Here is a 20261-nt window from a genome sequence, read left to right on the forward strand (position 1 = left end):
TTTGACTTGCCCAACACATGTCATCCTATGAAAAACCTTGTCAAAATCAATTTTTTTAAAAAGATGTATGTTTTTTTTAATATGTTATATATAGCAAAATAAGGATTTTTTTATTAGGTATAACAAATTATAATAAAACAAATAAACAAAAAATTAGCCACTTCTCACTTCAGCCCAAGTAATTGACCCGCCCATTTATTAACTCAACCAATTTTGACCTTCATTCATCCGACACGCCCATTTGACGGAACTCCTATCTTTAAACCAATTTTAATATCCATGGAAGAGCTGTACAAGCCAAAGACATAACAAAAGACAAAAAAAAGTTCCATATGCTACCTTGAGAAAAACCTCACCATCTATATAAAGAGAGACTCCACAGAGACCATAATAACAAACCAAACAGATATCTTCTTAACCCAAAGAAGAGGGGAAAAAAATGTTGAAGCCTCAAATTCAACATGCATCACAATCTACAAAAACCCTAATTCCATGGAGTACTAAGCCACTCATTTCGGGAGAAATCTTAGCCTCTTTTCCTATAAATATTTTAAATAAAAATATTGGACAAAATAAGAAGAAGAATTTTAGGGTTCATTATAATGCTGCAAATAGCACCAAGGCAGTGCTTACTTCCACTGAGAAATCCACAGGTGTGAAAGCAGTGGTGACTGTACAAAAAACAGTTAATTTATCTTTATCAAGGGGACTTGATGATATTGGTGATTTGCTTGGTAAATCACTCCTTTTGTGGATTGTTGCTGCTGAGCTTGATCCCAGTAAGTATTAATCGCTCATTAATTGAATTTTATTTAGTTGGTGTTTATATATTTTTCTCTATTTTTTAAAATTTCGTGTGTGTGCTCGTTGAAATCAAAGGCGGGTTATAGATTTTAACGTGATGATCTCAACTTTTAAGGTTCTTATCATTAAATTTACCGTGCTTATGAAATTACCACTTCAAAACTTGATCGTTTAAACTTGAAGTTATATGACTGCTTCATTTAAAAACGTAAAGTTGTTGGAAAAAAAAATGTAATAGTAGTCACAATTTTGATCTATAGCTTATTGTCCCTTTATTCCTGCTACTATATGTTGTATCGTGTATTTTTGCTGCTATATGTTGTTTCTTGTACTTCAATTATCTTATTTATCTATGGTAACCACTACTCCTTTTTTCCAGATTACTTTATTATGATTTTTTTCGCTTCGTTAATTTCATTTTTATATTGCTTTGAACTGCTTGTGCTTATCTAAACTTTTTTCGTCTCGTTTTCTCTTGAACCGAGGGTCTTTCGGAAATAGCTTTCCTATTTTCCGAGATAAGGATAAAGTCTGCATACACTTTCTCTAGGCCTCACATTATGGGATTTCACTGCATATACTGTTGTTGTTGTTGAAAAAAAAAAATACTTTTAGCCCCTGTTTGGCCATAAAAATTATTCACTTTAGAATTTTTTTCCACTTTTTTCCGAAATCAGCGTTTGACCGTGAAAATTCCAAATATAACTTGAAGTTGTATTCCGGAATACCAAAAATTTCAAAAAACTTGTTTTTAAAACAAAAATCACTTTTTTCACTTTTTACAACTACATTTCACCAAAAACTACAATTTCAAAAATTATGGCCAAACATAACTCCAACTCTACAATTCCAAAAAAAAAAAAAAATTTTTTTGATATCTATAGACAAACGGGACCTTAATCATTTAATTATATCATATTTCAATAATATTTATTTATTTTTCTTTCTTTTAATTTTTCTATACGCGTGTGTGAGGAGGATTCTCCTTTTAAACTTGATGGTTAAACTTTTAAAACTTTAAAGTTCTCATCAGTGAATTTATTGTACTTGTGAAATTTTGTGTTCAAAACTTAATATTTATTAAAACTGTATTAAATTTCACTTGAATCCGATGAAATGAGCTCCCTTCGCCTCCGGTTGGAGCCATTACTTTGTTTGCCCCCTTCCTCCCTCTGCATTACTAAAAGTTTTCTCATGTTAAGGGAATTTAACAATTTAAAGATGATAATAAATCATTTTTGCTCCTTCCTCCCTTTGAGAGGGTTAGCTATGAAGAGGAGGAAGGAGCAAAAGCAGTCCAAAGTAGGAAAATATATTCAGTGGCAGAGCTGAAATTTTACTGAGGGGAAATTTTAAAAAAGGATACTATACTTTTTAATCTTCTTTTATCACCGTACTAAAATTGATCTTTGAAATATTAGGGGATTTAATAGTTTATATATAACAAAAGAAATCAATTTCATCTCATTCGCACGGTATAATATTTTTACGAAGAAAATTCAATTTGACCCGTATTCGTAGCCCCTTTGTACATCTTTTTTAATAATGCTATAAACAAGCGATGCCTACACGGGACTCTAGCTCAAATGTTGCACTCTAGCTAAAAGGGAAACTTACCTAAAATGTACGCTTTGGGCATCTAGTATATCAAATATGCCGAAGTATATATTGCGTATACACTTCGACTGTATAAGTATTGTATATGTATGTATATTATATGTATGCACTATCTATATATTGTGTACATATTTTGTAAATTAAATGGCCAAATGTTATTTGATTGTAATAATAAACCATGCATGAAGCATGACATGTTATAAATACCGCTCGATGTGAAATTAGGTTTTGTTTAAATTGGAGGATTGACAGTTTGATGTAATTAGGAGTCGTTTGGACATGGTTTGAAAAAACCATGGTTTGAAATCATGTTTGGACATGCGATTTGGGTATCTTAAGTTGTAATTTCTCTTATAGATATGAAAACCCCATAAGTTATGAAAACTATCAAAACATTCTGAATTCTTATACAATCTTACCAAATGAGCAAGTCATAGTTCATACGTAATTTATGTTATGATCTCTTTGACTAAACATGAAATATAAGATTTTTTTTTTAAAAAAATCTGATCTAAAATGAATCCTAAATATCTATGTGGCTATAAATCGTTTTATTACGAATAAGATTAAAATTTTAAAGCAGAATTATTTCTGAATATAAAAACTTAGACATTATTTTTAAAATAAACAAACAAAGAGATTATCTACATAAATTAGGGACACTATTAATAATACAAATGGAAAGAGTTTTTTAACTACATTTTTGTCGTGTGTGTTTTCCTAGTGTTTCACGAGGGTTTCTTTCTTCCTATATACTGCCTTCACTTTTTTATTTTTCTTCTTCTTCTTTTTATTCTTTTTTGTGCCCTTTCTGTTTTTTTTTTTAATTTATAATCTGATAATATTAAAATCATTTAGGTAAATTTCTAGGGCTTGTTTAGAGCATAAGTTATACTCCTTCCGTCCCAAAAAAATTGTCTTCATTTTATTTTTAGTTTGTCCCAAAAAAGATTGACACCTTTTTTATATTTAGAAATAATTTAAATTTATGAGATGATTTACAGTCATTCAAATATTTAAGGTTTGTTTTGTACCACACGTTTTAAAAGTTTTTCTTTATTTCTTAAACTTTTGGAGTAATTTTTTTTCTTTAAACTCTTATCTAGGCAAATACAATCACGATCACATAAATTGAGATGAAAGGAATAGTAAATATTAGAAAATGTCCTTTTTTAAAAATAACTAAAAAAAATAACACATAAATTAGAAAGAAAAAAATATATTTAAAAATGAGATATGTCACATAATATGGACACAGTAGAGATTAAAACGTTTTCCTGATGTCTACATCAAACTTCAAATCATTCATTTGTTCTCTAACCACTTATAATTGTGAGCAGTACTTAAATATTTGTGCCTTGACAAGACCTGTATGGTTGGAATTTCGATTGCAGATTTTCTTCTGTCGCGTTCTTTATGTCCGAAGTTACTATATGTTAGCGTGCACAACACAAGCAAATTGTACTTTCAAAAAAACAACATGTGATTGGAAGTACTTGCGAAAATTTTTGCGCCGCTGATTCGAGATGTTATATATTTGGTTGGAAACAAGTTATTCTCAGAATAACTTATTCCAAAATTTATTATTTTATTTTTTTATTAAAAATAAAATAATATTATAATTTCGGATTAACTAATTTTAGAATTAATTATACTATCATTTTATCTTATTCAAACATGAGATAAATTCATTTCAAATATAATTTTGAAATTATTTATCCTTATCCGATGTACCAAATGTGCCCTAACATCTTCTTGGACGGCATAACATGTTCTAGGGTTTAGGGGTGGACTGGAGATTTTATTATCGTTTGTCTTTTGAATTTTTGGCGAGCTTAATTGAATTATCTAAACATGCTAAAGAGAGTGAGTTTGCAGCTAATAAAAAGATTCAACATGTTAAAATGCAGTTTGAAGCATTAAAAGTAGGCTCAACAGGTGAAGAGGTGAGATAATAGATAATCATTTTTTTGTGCGGAATACACTTTAAAGGCACTGGTCTTTAATTTTTGTCCCTTAAATTTGAATTTTTTTATTTTTTCCTTTGCCTAAAAATTTATGGGTTCCTGGTTCGAATCCCATTTGGTCAAATATTAGAAAAACAAAATTTCGCAAGGTAGGGTTAGCAAAATTAGGCATATTCAAGCAGAGATTTGCTTTCAGACCTAATTTTGGGTAAAAGTTTATCTTAAGGCAAAACTCTGCCCGAATAAGCCTAACTTTGCCAAAAAATTAGGCCTTAAGACAGAGATTTGTGTTAAGGCCTAATATTGGATAAAAGTTTGCCTTAGGCAAATCTCTGCCTGAATAAGCCTAATTTTGTTTTTACCTTGCAATTTTTTTTTTTTGAGCCTAGATTCGAACCAAGATCTCTAAATATTAGGTGAAAGAAAAAATTTAAAACTAATAATTTGAGGGACAAAAATTAAAGACTAGTGCCTTTGAAAGACAACCGTGCAAATGATAGTAAATCGATGCTCTAATTAAGAGAGAAGCCCACTGAGATAGAATAGGTAAAATTGATGTATAATTAGGCCGAAGTTTTTTTTTTTGGTGGCCAAAGATATAGAGTTGACGAATTCGATAATAGACCTATGGGGTAAATGGGAAGAAATAGTGCTTATTAGTTACTTTTGACCTTGGAGTCTGATTAACTGTCACTTTTCAAACTATCAATTTTAAAATCTAATGATAATGGATTTTTCAAAGATAGGACTAAAACGTAATCAACGATTGCTATTTCTACGAAAAATAAATCTACCTATATTTGGCTGAGATGTAGAAGTGTGTGTCTACCATCTTATCTGAAAAATTGAACAATTAGAGAGAAGTCTGTTTTATTTGTTTGTTTATATATATATATATATATATATATATATATGTTTCCGCCCTCACTTATATAGTAGTGTGTCTACCACTCCTATCTTAAAGATTATAAATAATTTTTTTTTTTTAAAAATCAAATGTCATTCAAAACTTGTTTGACTTCTACAAGTTAAAACATTCTTTCTCTTTTCGTAAAGTACTTATATATAATTTACTAAATATTACCTTGTGAATTCAATTTTTATTGTATATTGATTTGGAGTTACTATTAAAATCCATAAACCTAAAATCCTGAATTTGGCTCTTCTTAGTATCTCTTTTGTGTGAATTTCTTGCTCATAATTGTTCAAATTTTCCCTCTTTTATGTTAATTTCTTCCTCCAATGTTTTCCAACTTCCATTTAATTGTAATTCTTTGAATATTAGTTAATTATTTTTGTTCTCTATATCTTTTAAAGAGACTGGAATAGAGAAGCCAAGCATTAGGACATATGCACATCGTGGACGAGATGTGGATGGTGACACACATTATGAGGCCGATTTTGTAATTCCTGAAGACTTTGGGGAGGTTGGAGCAGTTTTAGTAGAAAATGAGCACCACAAGGAAATGTATGTGAAGAATATAGTAATTGATGGTTTTCCCCATGGCAAAGTTAATGTTACATGCAACTCTTGGGTTCATTCCAAATTTGATAGTCCTACATACAGGATTTTCTTCACCAATAAGGTTTGCAAAAATTACCCTCTCCTCTCTTATTTAGTTTATACTTTATTTACCTAAAAATAAAAATAAAAGAATACTATAACTATAGTTCCTTATCTTTCGATTTATGCGATTATTTACTATCTCTTATTCTTTGCTTAACATATTGTTTTATTGCAATTATTGTCCATTTTTATTCTGAGTCGCGAGGGTTTATAGGAAACAACATCTCTATCTCCCAACGTAGGGGTAAGGTCTGTGTACACTCTACCCTCCCCAAACCCCATTTTGTAGTGCTACACTGGGTGTGTTGTTATTGTTGTTGTTGTTTATGAGAGAATTGTGGTCAAAGAAAAATTTGTTTGAATCTCCAAATTCAAAAGTGCCACATAAATTGAGGGGGGGGGGGGGGGGGGGGGAGGGGGGAGATAGTATTATTTATTCAATTTATGTGTCATCTCCCTACAATTGTGGTGTTTGTAGTCTCAAGAACAATTACTACTAAGGGTAAAATGGAAAAAAATAATTGATTTTGTTTTGATCTTCTAAAATGACATAATTTGAGATAACTATTTTTAAATGTTACGATAAATAATTTAAAACGGAGGAATTACTTTTTTATCCCTAAAAGATAACGCGAATCCATAAATATCACTCCTAGCTAAAGCCATATTGTACTTACCATCCCAACACTTTTACAAATTAACTATTACATAAATTTAGAGCTGGCAGTTATAATAACGTTAATTCCTTCGTCTCAATTTAAGTGTATTACGTTTTTTTTGTCTGTTCTAAAAATAGTAACTCTTTCTATATTTGGTAAATTAACAATTCAAATATCCTACATGATAAGTTTAAAATCAAAAGACTCAAAGGACATATTAGTACATTACATAAATATTTAATTTAAGATCATAAAATTAAAAAATTTCTTTTTTCCATCTTAAATTTTATGTTCAGTCAAACTAAAACTACTTAAATTGGTCGGAGGGAGTACTATAAAAGGCAATCGAAATAATGGACCACATATACAGTACGTGCATAGTGTATGGGTATAATTTGTTTTATATTTCATGTTTCACGTATTAAGACAAAAAATGGACCAAAAAGTTGGGTTGTGGACCTCATGGTCCTATTATTATTAATTAAATCATTAAATATACAAAACATGTGTACAGGCTGGTGCTCTACTTGTGCACCTTATATTATAATGATGGTTCTTTTGTTCTTTTTTTCTCTATAGCGACATGAATTTTGTCAAACGTGTAAGACAACATAACATGCAAGCATTTAATTTTATCTAACGTTAAATTTTTCGAAAATTACAGTCTACTTACATGACTCCTAGGACCCATACGAGAAAAAGACAAGATAATATACAAGTTATCTCAGTCACATTATTATGAATAATATAACAAAAAAAGATTCGAGAGGGACTGACATATGAAAGGTTCTTTTATTGATTGCATTGTCTAGTTCCTATAGGGTGGGTCATTCAGACCCCACTGTTGAAAGGAAGAAAAAAAAAAATGAGAGAAGGATTGAGACGGGATTTTTTTTTAATTGATTACATTGTCTAGTTCCTATGAACCTATCACTAAAATACCCATAGAGGGGAATAAGGCTAAGCGGAGCGAAAAGAATTTTTCATGAGATGAAAGAATGATTTCCCCACATGAAGTATAGGGGTGGCAAAATCTACCTTAAACGCATTATTTGCCCAATCCGTCTAATTTGAGTAGGTTAATGACACGTGCATTTATTAACTTTAGCCTCTTTTGATTTAGCCTATCTAAACGGCGGGTATATTTGGGCTAAATGTGTAGTTCAAATTGGGTAAAGTTTAAAGGGCGATTTGCAAGATTGTCCTTCGTTGGGGGGTGGTCTTTATTTTTTATCCCTCAAAATGGTGGTCTTTAAATTTTGACCTTCAGGCACAAATTCTGCCTTCAAATAGAATTTAAATGGCATAGGCAGAATTTCTCCCTATGCAAATTCTGCCTGTGTGGCCCAAATTTGCTGGACAGATTTGCAACCAAGTCTGCTTGAGATTTTTTTTTTTTACTGAGCTGGGGTTCGAACCCACAACCTCGGAGTGTTAGGTGAGGGGTAAAACTTAAAGACCATCAATTTGAAGGAAAAAAATTAAAGACCACCTCAAATGAAGGGCAATCCGCGCAAAAAAAGAAGTTTAAAAGTAGCCATTTCCGGACTTGTAAATGAAAACAGCCACAAATTCATAAATATTGAAACATAGCCCTTTTTTTTTTTTTTTTTTTTTTTTTTTTTTTTTTTTTTTGTCATGACATGTATCCTTGATGCTCACTTGCTTAAGTTCAACGTCCATGATACTTTCATGGTGTTTCCGAATCAAAAGTGGATATTTTTCAACAAACAAAATTTCAACTACGTACTGGCTATTTTTCTAAAATCGTTTCGAAAAGTGGATAGCACCCGTATAGTTTCAGGACCTAATTACCTAACCTGATATCATATTATAGCGTGCGACCTGTTATGAGACAACAATATGTAAACACAATAACAACCAAAGCAAACAACATACAATTTTACGTGGGAAACGTCCAAGGGGGCGGCCACCCCCTGCAACCTCCGCCGCAATCAGGCCCACAAACTTAACACAACTATCCCTTAAAAATGCTTAAACAGTTAGAGTAAACGTATATGTTTTTGTTTACTTATTTAATTATTTTGTCGACATTGAATGGTTAGACTTATTAACATGTTAATTAATGTTTCTTTTCATGGATGCAGTCATATTTACCCTCTAAAACTCCAAGTGGAGTGAAGAAGTTAAGAGAGAGAGAACTTGTGATACTAAGAGGTGAAGGATTTGGAGAAAGAAAACAATTCGAGAGGATATATGACTATGATGTATATAATGATATTGGAGAGCCTGATCGCAAAGGTGATGGTAAAAGACCAGTACTTGGTGGCAACAAAGAATTACCTTATCCTAGAAGGTGTAGAACGGGTAGACCAAGAAGCAAAAACGGTAAGCCATCCGTTTCAATTTGTTTAACTTACTTTCTTTTTTAATTCGTTAACAAAAGAACATCTCATTTATGGTGTAAGCATGCCGTTATTTACTATCATTTATTGGTTAAGTTGTCTGTCGATAATTTCTATTTTGTAATTTATAGTGGCATGCATGAATGTTAGTATAGTTTACAGGCAGTGGCGGATCCAGAATTTTCATTCAGGGTGTTCGGAAAAAAGAAGAAGCTAAGTATACACTGTAATTTTTTACTGAGGGTGTTCAAAAGTTAATATATGCACATAAATACAAAAAATTTACCCTATATATACACTGTAATTTTTTGCCGAGGGTGTTCGGGTGAACACCCTCGGCTCTTGGTGCATCCGCCCCTGTTTGCAGGTTACCTGATCATGCCTGTTACAGAATATACCTGTAACATAATTTTTTTAAAGTAAAGTGTGTGACCCCCCAACTACAAGAATTCCACATCAGCAAAACATGAGAGGGATATTGGGTATATAAAGAACCTTAGACCTTAGTGACACATTTTAAAGCTGTGCGAGGCTAGGCCCCAGCGGACAATATCACTAGTAGATCGGGCTGTTATAGATAGTATCAGAGTCACTCCGGTGTCAGCCTTGCCGATGTGGGGCAAAATTCAACTGAGTAGGTATACAAAGAAGCATGCCTTAGACCCTAATGACGAGTTTTAAAGCCGTGTCTGGCCCCAAAGCGGACAATATCGCTAGTGGGCTGGGCTGTTACAACGTGATAATTAACCGTAAAATTCTCTATGTTATATGTGCGTAAAAGTTAAACTCGAATTGAATTTTATACTAATGTTTAATTTTGTGTATATGCAGATCCAGCATCCGAGTCAAGGAGTACATTTGTGTACGTACCAAGAGATGAGGCATTTTCAGAAGTGAAGAGCTTAACATTCTCCGGCAACACTGTTCATTCTGTCTTACATGCCGTTGTGCCGGCATTGGAGTCCTTCGTCGATCCTGACCTCAGTTTTTCCCATTTTCCGGCCATCGACTCGTTGTTCAACGTTGGCGTCGATCTTCCAGGAATTAACAATAAAATTAGCCTGATGAATGTCATACCAAGGCTCATTAAGGCTATTTCTGATACTCAAAAAGATGTCTTGCTATTTGAAACCCCTGCATTGCTTCAGAGTAAGTCCATGAAATTTGTCACTAATTTATTATTAAATAGTTCATAGATAACATGACTTTTTAAATAAGTTTCTAATTCGTTGATAAATAGGATTAGCAACAGATTTTTGCTGTTTAACAACAGAAGTTGTTGGTTGCTAATTCCGATTTTTTTTTTAATTTGTATTTGGATCAACATATATTTTCATGTGATCAGATCATGAAGCATTTTTGAAAACTAATGAGAATCTAAATACTAAACCAGAAACCTATGTTGCTAAGATCCTCTAAAAACACCGTCTCACTCGATCAGATTCCTAACTTATATGTATTTTGATTGTTAATTATTGCAGGAGACAAGTTTTCCTGGTTTAGAGATGTGGAATTTGCTCGCCAAACCTTAGCTGGTCTGAATCCATATAGTATACAGCTGGTTACGGTATGTTATTCCTTTAGCTATTTTATTATTTTATTACAATAGAAAAAAAATGGGAATTTATTACGAATTACGTCGTTAATCTATCGCTAAATTGCTCATAGCTAACAAACTTTTTTCTTATAATAATCTATCTCTAAATAAGATTAATGACGGGTTTTGCTGTTTAGCTATAAAATTTGTCCGTCAATAATTCTTATTTTTCTAGTAGTGAGAAATCATGGATTGGTAACCTGCAAAAGATTGGTAAATGACTTGTTACAGCCGGTAAAAACACATTGATCGCATCAAAATTTCTTATGCTATATATGTATACATACGCGCCAATATGCAGTGACTATAACCTTTTGTAAGGCCATTTTTTATCTATAGATTATCTTGGAAAATTATAGCCCAATACCTTTGGGTGATCTAGTTTACAAAATAGCTAGCAAATGTATATGCTATATATATATATATATATATATATATATATATATATACATATACCATACATATAATATACATATACTATACATATAACATATATATCAGTGTATAGGTTTTGTAAATTTGGCCTATTGTCGGAAATTAAGTTTGGCTGAAGGTAATATTCGTAAGTTTCCCTCTTTTTTTTTTGTGCATCTCAATCCGTTAATTCTTGTTTTATAAACGAGAGCACATATTTTGGGAAAGAGATACAATTTATTGATTGAAACATTTTGAGCTAAAATACTTCATGAAAATCCAGGAATGGCCATTGAAGAGCAAGCTAGACCCTAAGGTCTATGGACCTCCAGAATCAAAAATCACAAGAGAGCTAATTGAGCTAGAAATTGGAGGAATTATGACTGTTGAAGAGGTACAAACAAATCCTTCTTTCTTCTTTTATTTGCACAAATGCCTTTTCTAGGCAATTGTCCCTCCGTTAGTTTAATGGGCTAAATTTGTCTCTAAAGAAAAACAATCAGCTAACTACTTTTAATAAGGGTATTTTTTTTTTTCATGATTATCTAGGTGGAATAACATATTTACCCGGCTCGTACTCGTTTTCAAAGTTTTTACCTTAAAGAATTACACAGCAACATGTACGTTTTATACCTTCTGGTATCACATTCTGTATACCTTAATGATATACAACAGTAAGAAAAGTTGAATTACACCGTCGTGTACCAGGAAGATATACGATATGTGAGTTGTATACTCAGACAATATATAACATACATACATGCTGGGGTATTTTTTCCTTTTTTAAATGAGCATTTTCACACAATTTTTTTTTTTACCACCTGGGCACAGTGCGTACGTAATGTCCCTATTTTTAAAGGCGAAATTCAGCCCACTGAACTAACAAGACACAAAATTTAAACAGTGGCCTCAAAAAAGACCATACTCTGCAAATAATCCAATGACAAGCCCCGTGCCATTTACGTGATTTTACATGATCCTATGTTGCGCGACCTCTCTAAAAAAAAAACAGATCCTCCAAATATGCACTAGTTATGGAGGATCCGACACACACCAATGACATATTTTAAGAATTCGAGCAACATAGACACATGATCTATAAAGTCTTCCTCGCGTTTTAATTCTTGAATTACACATAACCAATGCAGGCAATCCAACAAAAGAAATTGTTCCTCCTAGATTATCATGATTTGTTGTTGCCATATGTCAACAAAGTGAATGAACTCAAAGGTAAAGTGGTTTATGGATCAAGAAGTGTGTTCTTCTTGACATCTGATGGCACATTGAGACCTTTGGCAATTGAGCTAACTAGGCCACCAGTTGATGATAAACCTCAATGGAAGGAAGTTTATTGCCCAACTTGGCATGCCACTGGTGATTGGCTATGGAAATTAGCTAAAGCTCATGTTCTATCTCATGACTCTGGTTATCACCAACTAGTTAGTCACTGGTAAGTGATGATACATGCACTTTGCCAATGAATTTTAAGTTATATACACTGCCAGTCTATGTTGTTTGGACTCTCCTAAATGTTGATGCATGCACCATGTGGGATCCTCAAAAAATGCGCTACTTTTGGAAATTTTTGGAGGATCCAACGTGCATGCACCGGTCGGCATTAGTAGAGAGTACAGGCAACAAAGTGTCAGCAGTGTAGTGAGTTTTTATACTACCAGATCACCTAAAAGATATTTACAGACAAGTTTTCTTAAAACATCTTCGTAATTTTGAAAATAAGACAAGTTACATGTTATAACAAGTAAAGATGATTTGATGATGTGCAAATTCCTTAAGCTAATGGTGCATATATATTAACCTGACTCCTTACATTACTCTGTCACTTAGATGGTATTTGTGTAGGTTTATAAGCATGTCAATTAGCTGAAAAGAACTTTTTGACTTATCCATGTATTTGGTAAACACTAAAAGTTCTTATAAACTAAGATCAGCAAAAAATCATAAGTTAATCAGTCACCTGCATAAGGTGCAACTTATGACTTTTGAAGCTATAAGCAATTTTGATTTTATCAAGATTTTTAATATTTTATCGATAATGTGTTTTTCAGTTCTTGATATACCCTTTTCATGACAAAACTTTTAACTTCCTCTACATTCAATTCCGTCATTCATTTATCATTGTAAAGAATCTTTTAATTTATGTTTTTTGTAAATAACTCTTAACGGCATTTTAGTCATTTAACCATTAAAGATGTTTATCAACACCTTTTTAAAATATATTAACTGCTTATTATTAGTTTCAACACTTCTATCAAGCTCGTAATTGCTATTTATAAAATTCAGCACTTAAAAGTGTTTTTCAATACTGGATACTGATTGATTTTTTTCAAATTTTGCAGGCTAAGAACTCATTGTTGTACAGAGCCATACATTATAGCAACTAATAGGCAACTAAGTGCAATGCACCCAATATACAGATTATTGCATCCTCACTTCAGATACACAATGGAGATAAATGCCTTAGCTAGAGAAGCACTTATTAATGCTGATGGCATTATTGAGAGTTCATTTTTCCCTGGCAAGTATGCATGTGAGTTGAGCGCTGTTGCTTATGGTGTTCAATGGAGATTTGACCAGGAGGCACTCCCAGAAAACCTTATTAGCAGGTAATAATTCACTAATATTCTGTTTCTTGGTTTCCAGATTCAACGTTCGGTATTCGCTTTAGGACTCGATTAGTTTGAATTCTCGACGAAAAGTTTTACGGAGGTAAAACGCTTTGAACTAATGGTAACTCCATTCACACAGGTATAACCCAAGATATCTGGTTAAAGATGGAGAGGGTGCTTACCACCCTACCACAACCTTGAGTTGTCACTAATCATTTTTTTTTTTGGTTTCCACCTAGTGTCCGCTACCCGTTTTGGCCCAACTAATTTAAACTCATTTGGGAAGTCCCATCTTGGGGTTAAAAAGCTCCCAATCAAAGGCGACTCCGTTCAGAGGGGTCGAACCTGAGACTTTTAGTTAAAAATGGAGGGATTCTTACCACCTTAAGACAATTTCTGGTGGTCACTAATCTTCTATTAGGTTTTGTTGAGTTTAAATTCTATGCATTAAAATTATAAAAATATTAATTCACACAATCAGGTCAGTTATAAATTATAATGTATTTACAAGTAAATATCTATAATAAACCTCAATTGATTACCCAATAAAAATGATAACAACCCTACTATCACAGGTCTACACAAGTAGTTTAAATTTTTTTGCACTGTCAGTATATATAACTTGTATCCTATTTTAATTATCAAAACCCGGACGATAAGATATGATTTTTTGTTGATTGCTACTACAGGGTGAAAAAAATTGAATCAAGACGTTATTTTGTACATCAGTATGACATAGGAGGGGAAGATTCAATATTTACTATATATACAAAATATATTTTTAATCTTAATATACAGTATAATTTTCCGACAAACGAGAATCCGGACCTTGTGTCCCCTCCACCCCTGCTTCCACTAACATGTTATTTGTGCAAAATTTACAGGGGAATGGCTGTGGAAGATCCAAGTGCACCACATGGCTTGAAACTAACAATAGAAGATTACCCTTTTGCCAATGATGGTTTAGTACTGTGGGACATCCTTAAACAATGGGTAACAGACTACGTCAACCATTATTATCCAGAAGCAAATCTCATTGAATCTGACAAAGAAATCCTAGCTTGGTGGTCAGAGATCAAAAATGTTGGCCATGGTGACAAAAAAGATGAGCCATGGTGGCCAGAGTTGAAAACTCCAAATGACTTAATTAAAATTATCACAACAATAGTTTGGGTAACTTCTGGCCATCATGCTGCTGTTAACTTTGGACAATACGGCTACGCAGGTACTTACCTTAGCTTTTTTGCTTTACTTTTCCTTATTTATAATTTCACTTACTATCAACAGTTGCTTATAGTTTGTTTTAAATGATCTGATAGTATCAGAATTCTTTTATATTGTCAGCATATATAAGTTAGATGAAGGGAAGCCTTGAAACAACGGTAAAATTATCTGCGTGTGATATATAGGTCACGAGTTCGGACTCCGGAATAAGTCATTGGTGCTTGCGTAAGGGTAGATTGCTTATATTACATGCCCTTGGTGTGCGGCCTTCCCTGGACCTTGCGTAAATGCGCGATGCTTCATGCACCAGTCTGTCCTTTAGTATATATAAGTTTGAAAATAAACTATGCAATCATATCACTTATAAGTTAATTATAAATAAAATCTTCATGATAACTATCAGTTGGTTAACCTGCAAGTAAACATTTGTAACTAACCTGTTATCGCAGTAGATTTACACTAATAGTGTAAAAAATCTTTCCAATGCCAGTAATCCTTTATAGTCACTACTAAAAAACGTGAATTTCCATCGACGTCCCATTGGAAATTCACATTCTTTTAGTACTTAGTGTACAATCATCATCCCATTCGCTCTACCCTAATTTCTTAAAAATGAAAAAATTATTTTACTACTTATTGTGTGTATATATATGTACTCAACTCTTAAAGTACTGACTCTTCCATTGTATATTTAGGCTATTTTCCAAATAGGCCAACAATTGCTAGGGCAAAAATGCCAACTGAGGATCCAACACCTGAAGAATGGGAGTGTTTCTTGAACAAACCTGAAGAGGCACTATTAAAATGTTTCCCTTCACAACTTCAGGCAACAAAAGTAATGGCAATTTTGGATGTTTTATCTAACCATTCTCCAGATGAAGAGTACATTGGAGAAAAGATTGAACCTTACTGGGCTGAAAATCCAGTAATTAACGCAGCGTTCGAAGTATTTTCTGGGAAATTGAAGGAGCTTGAAGGGATTATTGATGCTAGAAATGCTGATCCTAATTTGATGAATAGAAATGGAGCTGGAGTTGTGCCTTATGAATTATTGAAACCATATTCTGGTCCTGGGGTGACTGGAAAAGGTGTACCTTATAGCATTTCCATTTGATTTTCAATTAATGTTTGCCAAAGACATGGATTTTGTAATAAGATGCAAATGAAAGAAGAATAATGCAAGCCAAATGTGCTCTTCTTGTTTTGCAAATGCCCATTGTAACAATATTAGTTGCACTCAATTTAGTTCTAACCATTTTTGGTTTATTGGTAGCCTAAATTTTGGTTGTCATATTTGGTTTCTTTTTTAATCCTTGGAGGAAAAGACTAAATTTGTACTCAAGTATGTGGTATAGTGATCAATGAAGTGGTTTAAAAACTATGTGCATGGTCTCATGTTGAAATCCCAGTAGAGGCAAAACATTAAGTGATTTTTTTGCATCTGTCCAAGCCTTGGTAGACAGAGTTACCCGGTACTTGTGCCGGTGGAAAGTAGATGTCGGTACCGAGTCAGTTGGATTGTCACTCAAGTTATGAAAATTGCCTATCAAAATCACTTTTGTTTCTTTTGGTACCACAAATTTATTCATTAAAAAAAAATAGGGACAGATATGAAAAGTACATTTTCTTATTATTAAAAAAATAAGCACACTTGAAATTTAGTTTGATAATTTGATATACTTTTGAAGTAGCGCTTGTAAATTCCTTCTAATAAGCAGTCATTTTATGTTAGAAGTCCTGTAAAGCATGTATCAACAACCATCACTATTACTTGTGGTCAAGCTGGTTTTGCACACATGAAAGCATGTAAGGATCTATGAAAAATGCGTTAAAGGTCCACACTTGCAAGGCCAAGATGAATTGTATGTCCAAACCAGTAAGATTGCTAAATTACCAACACCAAATGCACAGTCCAAATAACCTGACATTAACCTATTCAATGTAATCACATCGAGAGCAACATACTTGAGATGCCTTCCAAACCATCAACACATGCAATCTGGGAAAAATCTACATAAATGCATCAACATGCATGATAACAACATAAATGTCCTATTCGTTCTCGTTAGTTGAAATACAGAGTGGCAGTGCAATCCAAGCCCTATTAAAACTTTGTGAAACCAGTAATTGGTCATAAATCATGTATCATACAACTCGAATATACCTTTTAGCTAACGACTACATGCTTGTAGAAATGCAAGAATCAGACTGATGAACCAAGAGAGCAGCTCCACTTTTTATGCCTGAATCTTCAAGATGTTTCGAGTTGATCAACACTTGTTTATATCCAAGGGACCTCAATTGCACGCCAAGCTCGAGTCAGACTCCCATGAGCGCCAATCGTTTCTGGCCACCACTTTATCAATTCAGACACCTCAATAGCGCGCCAATCGTTTCTGTCTAATCATTGGAAAATTTCTTGCTGTTCAGCCAACTACTCATCATCTAACTTCACAAGTGCTTTATTGCTCATATTTGCATTAAATCAAACACTGCATTGTATAATTCTCGGTCTGCGCATTGAATTACTCTTGAAAATCAATATCAATGGCTACCCTTTTCCTTCTTTAATTCGAAAATGAGATTTAGGATCTTTCTACAGCAGATTCAACAAATTGGTTTTTCTTGTTTCCGCAAACCGACACGTATTTAAGATTTTTTTAGGTATCTATAACTGAACTCATTACATTTTTGAAATTATAGATTTATAATCTAATGTTTGTTACAATTTTTTGTTTTGGTGGAGATAAGTTACTTATAGTATGTGTAGAATATACAAATACAAATGTGGCTACAATCTGTAATATATGTTTGGTTGTAGCTACGCATGGTAATATATTTAAAGTCTAGTTATTATACTTAAATAACTCTTATAGTTAGCTATAAAATTCCTTGAAAATATTGGGTTTTAAGGCAATTGTGACTTTTATGTTAGCACGATGAAAGTTTTATGATTTTCTCTAAGTTGATAGGATCCAACAGAAAATGGGAAATACAAGGATTTGCCATCTTTCTTAAACAATAATGAAAGACCAATTGAGAAAATATAATTATGTGGTTTTGACGAAAAAATTATAATCATGTGAGTATTTATGAAATTTATCCAGAAAAATCGACAATGATAATGACAAATCTTTGAATGTATCTGCAATACACAGATGGTGGGATCAAGATTTTGTATTCCTGTCTATCGCTGATTGGTAGATTTCTTTTTCAATTCGAATTGACACCATTAAATACAGTATCATCCATATTTTAAAGGTTTTCCTTATCATTTGTTCATGTTAAGGTCATGTTTTAAGGTGAAAAAGTTAAACCATGTTTTTTAAAATGAAAACGAGAGTTGCAGACAGCCTGTTGAGAGTTTTGTACCTACCACAACTAAGGGGCTAGCTAGGATAGAACAAATTGTCCAGACATATCTAGACTAGATATTTTTCTAACCAAGTTAATGAGCTATGTATATATATTGTTGCTCCAATCGCACATGCAAGTAGACGTGGTCGTACTAATAATATAGGATTTTAAAGTTCAGATATCATACTCATAGAGGCTTAGATTTTATACTGTTCAACTAATTCAAATTCCGTTGACACCGTTCAAGAAGGTAATAATCAAAGTGTTTGTTTTAACTAAACTAGAACTGAAAGTAAACAAATGAATATGAGTGTTTTTGTGGCTGAGAAACTTGTGACAAAGACTATAAGTTTTATCAGTTGAGAGAAAGTCATGGCTTTCAACAATTCAGTTGATCTTTTGACAATTTACCTATCTTATTTCCTGGGTTACTAGTTGACGGATTAATTATAGCTTTATGAGTATCTTCCGAGTTACTCACAAGCCTGTAGATGCTACTATAATGCCTATATCCCTATGGCCGTCAGAGGTAATAGCTACGTAATTACTTCTCTGTATTCAACTAAGAAAGGCTAAAGGATATATTCCTATCCTTATCAGCAAAATGATTATATCGAACAAGCCCTATTTGTTCTTATTACTCATGCAAATTCCCTATCCCCAGTTCAATTCACACGTCACATATAGTGTTTAATTAGTGATCAACTAACTAAACAATTAAGATTAAGAATAAATAAGCAGATAGTGTTTATTTAGTGATCAAGTAACTAAACAATTAAGATTAAGAATAAATAAGCAACCCAAAAATTTGAAAATTTAATCGATAAAAATTGTCGCCAAACCAACTATCATGTCTTTCACCACAACCCTAGAATAAGAAGTTTAGCTACTCATGATTCTAGATGAAGAACAAGAATTAATGAATAATCTAGGGTTGAATTTCCCCTATTTCTTAATCATCACAACACATCCAACAACCAATAATTAACACAACCACCTCATATAATCCTCTTTAAAGTCATATCATCAACATTTAGAGATGTATAATAAAAGAGTCTGATATACGCTTCGCATACGACACCTACACACCTCCTTCTTCCAAATACACCAAATATAACAACCCCAACACAATCTCAACATCAACTACTATTCATACAACAAGATTTTAGCTCAAAACATATTAACAACATAACTCAAATTAGATCATAACTCAAAATAACACCAAGTTCATATTTGAACCTTTCCTGCAATTTCCTTATCTCCAACCCTAGCATAACTATCACATAAACTCATAAACAAGGAAATAAGATGAAATCTTACCTCAAGAACTCATGAACACTTCAATTCCAAGATCACTTCACCTTTAGCACTTGATTCTCACATTCAATGCTTGATTTTTCTTGAGGAATTGATGACATAAGTTGGAGAAGTTTCTAGAGGTGCTTGGGGTTCGAGGGGGTGAGGGAAAATGAGGGGGTACGAAATAGAACATAAGAAAAATTTGGCACCGATTTAAATTTACAGTCCACTTTTACGGACCGAAAAAAATTGTACGGTCCGTATAATGGTCACAGAATACCCTCCCCCACTGTTATCATTATAGGGTGGCGTTTGGTCCATCCTACGGGTTGTAGAACATTCTTTTGTCCGCATAATTGCTCCCCAATGCCAAACTTCATCGAAACGTATTCTCGTCGATTCGTTTAACCTCTAATCCTTCTATAACATATTAAGCATGAACTTAAACCCTCGTATAATCAGGATAAACATGTTTTATCTCATATTTCCTCAAAAATAATGTCGTTTTTTCGAATATATAGCAATCAACTCATGAAGAAACTTAACATATAAAAGTACGGGGTGTCACATCCTCCTCCTTAGAAACATTCGTCCTCGAATATTAAAGCTCTAAGGAGTCTACAATAATTTCAGTAGAGTCTCCTCTATAATTACACCACTACTAACCTGCCACACAACTTAATAACACAGTACAATGCCATACTAGGCTGCGACAATCAATAACAACAATGGTCCCACACGACCAACAATAGAATCTAGTAAC

General features: G+C 33.0%; 1 protein-coding gene across 1 annotated transcript; it reads left to right on the top strand.

The window, feature by feature from the left end:
• The first annotated feature begins 378 nt into the window (after positions 1 to 378).
• Positions 379 to 16052, top strand: LOC132625987 (linoleate 13S-lipoxygenase 2-1, chloroplastic-like). The gene is made up of 10 exons (XM_060340685.1): positions 379 to 779; positions 5706 to 5974; positions 8723 to 8963; positions 9812 to 10129; positions 10462 to 10547; positions 11275 to 11385; positions 12140 to 12441; positions 13349 to 13615; positions 14503 to 14843; positions 15538 to 16052. Exons 1-10 carry the CDS (start codon positions 440 to 442, stop codon positions 15954 to 15956), a joined length of 2694 nt encoding a protein of 897 aa, XP_060196668.1. The 5' UTR covers positions 379 to 439; the 3' UTR covers positions 15957 to 16052.
• The last annotated feature ends 4209 nt before the right edge of the window (positions 16053 to 20261 follow it).

This window comes from Lycium barbarum, chromosome 2 (genome assembly GCF_019175385.1).
Source record: "Lycium barbarum isolate Lr01 chromosome 2, ASM1917538v2, whole genome shotgun sequence".
Taxonomy (NCBI): domain Eukaryota; kingdom Viridiplantae; phylum Streptophyta; class Magnoliopsida; order Solanales; family Solanaceae; genus Lycium; species Lycium barbarum.

Coding starts and splice junctions, on each gene's coding strand:
- LOC132625987 (XM_060340685.1), top strand. CDS start 440: ATGTTGAAGCCTCAAATTCAACATGCATCACAATCTACAAAAACCCTA. Junction 8,964..9,811: donor TAGACCAAGAAGCAAAAACG/GTAAGCCATCCG, acceptor GTGTATATGCAG/ATCCAGCATCCGAGTCAAGG. Junction 10,130..10,461: donor AACCCCTGCATTGCTTCAGA/GTAAGTCCATGA, acceptor TAATTATTGCAG/GAGACAAGTTTTCCTGGTTT.